Consider the following 6,000-nt stretch of genomic DNA (forward strand, 5'->3'; position numbering starts at 1 on the left):
TCATTAAACCCAATCAGCTAAATGGCCATGGTCTGCCTACCCAAGTTGACTATACAGTCGGGTTATTGTTGAGAAACAATGCTGTGGTCATTTTTGAATAAGGTTATTCATTTTGTTGTAAGGAATTTGTGCAAATGCATCCTGAACTGGGGCTTAATAGCTGACACTAAGAACAGCAACGTCATTCTCTCCTGTATAATCTCAACAGTGCAAGATCTGTGGTAATGTTCAGATAAGCTGTAGCAAGATGCCTTCTTTTAACACTTCTCTGTTTTAGCACATTTGGTCACATGACATATTTCAGCCAATGGCAATTGAACAAATGATACAGGGAATATTTTAATTGCCTGAACAAAGAATGTGATAAGCTATTGTTTAAATGTTCATAGTTTGCTGAACACATTGCTCTTTAATGCTGTTGATGAAAATCTATGGGTATGCTTGCTTGTTTAATAGCAGGCAAGTATTTTCTGCACTCTTTTCTTGCCTCAGAAGCCATTTTCTGTTTCCTGCTGTTTGTCAATGAAAACTAACTGCTCCCCTACAAGGAAATAGCCACCAATTATGTTTTGCTTGCAAATCAATTTAGAAAGAGGACTATAATAAACATGATTGCATCTGCTTTTAGGACTACAAGACATACCTGGACTTTGTACTTGCATTAGAAAACAGAAAGGAACCTGCAGCTCTGCAGTATATTTTCAAACTGCTTGATATAGAGAACAAAGGCTACCTGAATGTCTTTTCCCTTAATTATTTCTTTAGGGTAAGTTCCTTTTTGTAGAGGTAGTAATTTTTTTAGATGTGTTATTATAGTCAGTGTGCCTGTACTTGAAGACAAATGGGCAATTACCTTAAATCACCAGTGCTCCATGTGAATGGTTTGGCAACTTTTAAGGAAGATATAAATGTTTGAAATGTTGTTTTTTAAAAAAGAAAGTTCAGAATATATTCTCACTGTGTATCAGTGTTCCCTCTAAGGTGAGTTAGTGTGAGCTAGCTCAGTTTTTTAGCCTCTGACTCACAGATTTTTGTCTTAGCTCAGGAAGGATGGCTCCAGAGCAAACTAATTTATGCAGTAGCCAAATCGCTTGCTCACAAAGTAGAATCTTTGCTCATAAGACTCCCTAGCTTAGAGGGAACATTGCTGTGTATATTTCAGCAAAGCTCACACTTTTTTTTAGGTCAAGACTTGCCTGAAGATACAAGTTGCTAATGACCACTGATAATTAATATCTGTGTAATCCATTCTCAATGAGAAGAAAGGGTGTGGTTGCAGTTGATCAGAGCGCAACTTTTCAAAAACATTTTATATATTTAGTGTGTTCTTTGTATAATTTTCTCATTGATTGGAAGAAATGTCTCATCCTATTATGAAAGTAAATCTTAATGGATTAGCCATGATTTACTAATGCAAGTAACTAAGTGCTTCATACAAATGCAGTGATCACTGTATCAGCATGTCAGAGATCTGCTGATTCAGACGTTAAATAATGATCCATATTACACCAATACAGATACCATCATAACTCCCACTGCCAGTAGAAATGTTTGTCAAATTGAGATTCCTCTTTTCTTTTTATTTTTTAAAAGCCAAAATGCTAATAGGGACATGCCTCTAAGTTTTTTATAGAGCTTGCCTTTTTGTGATTTCACTGTCTAATCCAACACATTTTATTCAGATCAAAACAATAAAAAACACTCCAAAGTATTGTTTGTAAAAACGACATTCACTTTGTATTGATCACTTCCAGTTCTGTGCCTGCTAAATGAAAGTATTCTGCTGCTAATGATTCAAGGGTAGGATAATTTGCTGAGTGTTTCCAAAAAAATCTGGAATAGTTTCAAAGCTTTTACAGTAAGTGCTCTGCAGGTTTAAAATCAACCAGAGCTGTGTTCTTTTAGCAGCATGCAGCAGATTAATTCCTCTGTAACAAACATCAATTGGCCCTTCATCTTCCAATTATTTTTGCTTCCAGCATACACTTTACACAGTTCATCTCAAAGTTTGGGTTAAAAGCTTATTTTAACAATGAAGCATGCTGTCTACCTCAGTCCTAACCCTTTTCTTCAAAATGGGCTAGGAAGTAGGAATTGTTGCACATGGACTGAACAGATGGCTGGCCCTTTCAGCTTTGACAGTGCTGATCACCTGTTTGGGAAGGACTGAATTCACCCCCTGCCTTCTCTCACACAGGAGGGCAAATGGGCCTGCATTCACGCCACCCACCTCTCCAAATAGCAGGGGTCATAGCTCAGTGGGAGAGGACATGGTTTGTGAGTTAAAAGGTCTCAGGTTCGATATCTCCAGTTGCAGTCTGTTTGCTTATGCTGAGGAAGACCTCTGCCCTGGAGAGCAATAGCTACTTAGAGCAGACAACAGGATAGATGCACCAATACATATGACTTATGGTAAGGCATCTTCATATTCATACAACACAGTGTTGTCAATATTGTGTATACCATCTAGCTGCCATGGTGCAATGATCATATTGTACTGGCAAGTTAGGCTACATTTAAACCTAAAATTGCTATAGCAGGGGCATAACTTAATTAATTACTGGGGGCTTGAACAAGGGAGCTTGTTTTTTTTCTTAGATTATTACCCCTCTCTGTATTCTATACCATTGCCAACAGGCTATTCAAGAACAGATGAAAATACACGGACAAGAGCCAGTTTCTTTTCAGGATGTCAAGGTGAGATTTCTAATCCCCCCCCGCCTCTCTCTCTCTCTATATATATATATATAAGCCTTGCATATTGACACTTTCTGGCTCTCCCATTGGCTGTGCTGTGTGTTCCATCAGCCCATCAACCACCACTCAAGAGTACTCACGTGTCATTGGTTGGGTGCTGGGTCAGTTCCTCTCCCCCACCCACTGCGGGCTTGGCCATTCCCTGACAGAATGACTGTCTCTCCTGACGAAGACGCTTCACCTCCTCCTGCTGCTAAGCAAACATTCCTTTCAGTGGCTGTTGCTAAGAAGCCAAGCTTGGTCCTGTCAGTAAAAGGTGGGGGGAGGATGCCTTTCCAAGCCAGTTTTGGCCTTTGAAAGAAAACTCATTGAGGCCAGTCCTGACTAGGGTTGCCACAACGCTTTTCCACAACAGGCCGTATTCCTAGTAAAAATATATTTATGTATATGGTAGTTAGTAGACATTAAAATTACTTTTTAAAATGTGACAGCAACTGTAGCCTTAAAATGTTTATGTTAGCAGCAAACTGATAACATGCTATTTCAGTTTAACTAAAGAAGAATGTATCATTGAGTTGCAACTGGTGACCCCATCCACAGGAGCATTCCAAGCAAGAGAGGAGCAGAGGTGGTTTGCCAGTGCCTTCCTCCACACAGCAACCTCAGTCTTACTTGGTGGTCTCCCATCCAAGTATTGGTTGTTGGCCAACCCTACTTAGATTCCAAGCACTGACAAGCTGAGGCCAAGCTGGGCTATCCTGGCTGCTAGTTTCAATAAAAGAGATATTTGAAACATACTTAATGGTACTTATCAGTATTTTTTCTGTATACCTGCACTTCTAAAATGTTATCACCCAGCCATCTCCCTAGGGCAGATAAAGTCTTGAACAGGAGGATTCTGGAGTTTTAAGTTACTCTACCAGAAGAGTCACAGTTTTTAGTATCCAAGAACTTAAAATAAATTATTATTAGTAGTAGTATTAATAACTTGCTTGCTGAGACAAAGATTTACGGTCCAGTAAACCTTTCTTTTTGCAATATTGTTTAAGTTGACATTATCAGCGCATGAAGCAACTTCTTTATAAAGGCCAGTGCTAATTAGCAAAATGGCAGCTGATGCTGCAAAAACTGGTGGGTAGCAGAGCACTGTCCATCATTCCCTCTGCTTTCCATCAGTGGTCCTGGTCAGTTGTAACCAGTTGACATGTTTTAATTTACATCTCATTCCTGTGGCATAAGTAACCACTTATGGTAAAGAAAAGCTCCACCATCAGCGAATGGTCACTGAATACAGCACAGTACATTTTGGGTAGTTGAGGCTGAGGGCCAGAGCACATAACTGCTACCAGAGGCCTCATCAAATACTCTCCAAGGTGGCAGGTAATATGTTAATATCACTATTTGCATCAAGCTGCTTTTTCTTCATGGGACTATATTTTTCTGCTATTTCCAGACAAATGGTTTTCCTGCCACCTTGGGTGTTGCCACATTGAGCTATTTAAAGCAGCTTGCTTTAAACGAAGCTGCTGTACTGTACTACCTCATCTTCCAGCTTGGGGGGGTCCACAGTGGGAGGGCTTCTAATGTCCTGGCCCCACTGCTGGACCTCCTGATGGCACTGGTATTTCTGGGCACTGTGTGATACAGAGTGTTGGACTGGATGGGCCTTTGGCCTGATCCAACATTGGCATTTATGTTCTTAAATGATGTACAGAGTAAGTTTCATTGCAAATGCATTGGGGGGGGAGGATCTGTGGCAACATACAATAAAACCTTGCCCAACTCACTAAGTATACAGAGACAACTTGGGGACAGCTGGCTGTGGAATGATTCAGTGTGACTGTAATGTATACTCTAACCTGAAGCTACAGTGGGGCTATTGGGAGCTCTGTCCCCTTCCTTAAAGGGCCAGCCCCACAAGATTTCTTTCTGAAGATTTTTTAAAAATTATTTTAAAAACATTTTTAAAGGGCACAGCATCCGATAGTATTGCTGTAGAACAGAAGATATAGACAGCACATCTGAAGCAACAGCAAGTAGCTTCCGGTTCCTAGTCTTTAGTTCCACCAGGAGTTTTTTTGCCCCACAAGCCACAAAATCCTGGCTATGGGGCTGTATATACTTCTTTAGTATTTTATAGACTATAATAGACTTTGAAAGATATGCCCCCTCTGAAGACAGTAGTATGACCAATAGCCACTGTGGCTTAGCCTGGGCTCTGGAAACAAGGCCCTATTTTCATCCTTCCTATTCATCTAACAAGCTCCTACAGTACATGCCAGCATTACGGTTTTTACTGCAAGAGTAAGCTATTACTTGAAGACAAGTGTAAATGTACTCTTGAACTGTGTAGTTTCATATTCCTTTTCAGTAAGGTCATTCTGTATTTCTTGCTCTGACCAGCAATATATTAAAAGTGGAAGTAAAATTTTGTTTTCTCACTTATTTTGTTAAATAACCAATTCTTTAGTGGTGTGTCAAGTTTATAATCTGAATAATTATGCTAATTCTTTTGTTTTCTAGGATGAAATATTTGATATGGTGAAGCCAAAGAATCCTTACAAGATCTCCCTTCAGGACTTAATCAACAGTAGCCAAGGAGACACTGTCACTAGCATTTTAATTGATCTTAATGGCTTCTGGACTTATGAGAACAGAGAGGTTCTTGTAGCAAGTGATAATGACAACACAACAGATCTGGATGATACATGATTTAACAGGAGAAGACTGTATCCATGGAGATATACCCAACTGTTACTGTGACCATTTGGAACTAAAGATATTCATTACCCAAATCAATAAAGCTACCATGCAGCCCCAGATGGGCTAAACTAAAGCTTTGTTCAAGGACTGTATAATGAATGTTATCTGAACTGTCCCCCAAATGTCTCCAGCAACTAATGTCTTGTTTTAATTAAAGTTGAGTTGACTAGCAAATCTTTATTGAATTATTTCTTTTTTTTATGCCCCCCGGAGGGGATTTTTTATTGCATTTTTATTAACACTACAAACTATAACAGAAAATAGGGAAGGGGATGACATAAGGATAAAGGTACCCACTACTGACTAAAAACCCAAGAGAGGAGGTCATCAACTCAGCTTACACATACGTTAGCACACTAGTCCCATTATGAACTAAGTCAAGTATAGTATTATCTTTTTCAATGCTTAATTTTAACTGTTACAAGAGAGATCCCTAAGCATCTAGTTCCAGTAATTTCAAAAGCACAGTTCAGAGACCTTCAGTTTTCCTTTTCCCTTGCCCAGTCTCTTTCACAGTTTGTAAGGACTTTTGGGGGCTGC

General features: G+C 39.5%; 1 protein-coding gene across 1 annotated transcript in view; it reads left to right on the forward strand.

The window, feature by feature from the left end:
- Nucleotides 1-5,626, forward strand: part of PPP2R3C (protein phosphatase 2 regulatory subunit B'', gamma) — a 43,621-nt gene extending 37,995 nt beyond the window's left edge. Inside the window, exons 11-13 of the mRNA XM_015416397.1 lie at nucleotides 629-766; nucleotides 2,638-2,697; nucleotides 5,221-5,626. Coding sequence (XP_015271883.1) covers nucleotides 629-766; nucleotides 2,638-2,697; nucleotides 5,221-5,409 — 387 coding nt within the window. The 3' untranslated portion in view covers nucleotides 5,410-5,626. The remainder of the gene's footprint in view (nucleotides 1-628; nucleotides 767-2,637; nucleotides 2,698-5,220) is intronic.
- Nucleotides 5,627-6,000: the final 374 nt, after the last annotated feature.

Source organism: Gekko japonicus, unplaced genomic scaffold (genome assembly GCF_001447785.1).
Source record: "Gekko japonicus isolate JY-2015 unplaced genomic scaffold, Gekko_japonicus_V1.1 scaffold1540, whole genome shotgun sequence".
Lineage (NCBI taxonomy): Eukaryota > Metazoa > Chordata > Lepidosauria > Squamata > Gekkonidae > Gekko > Gekko japonicus.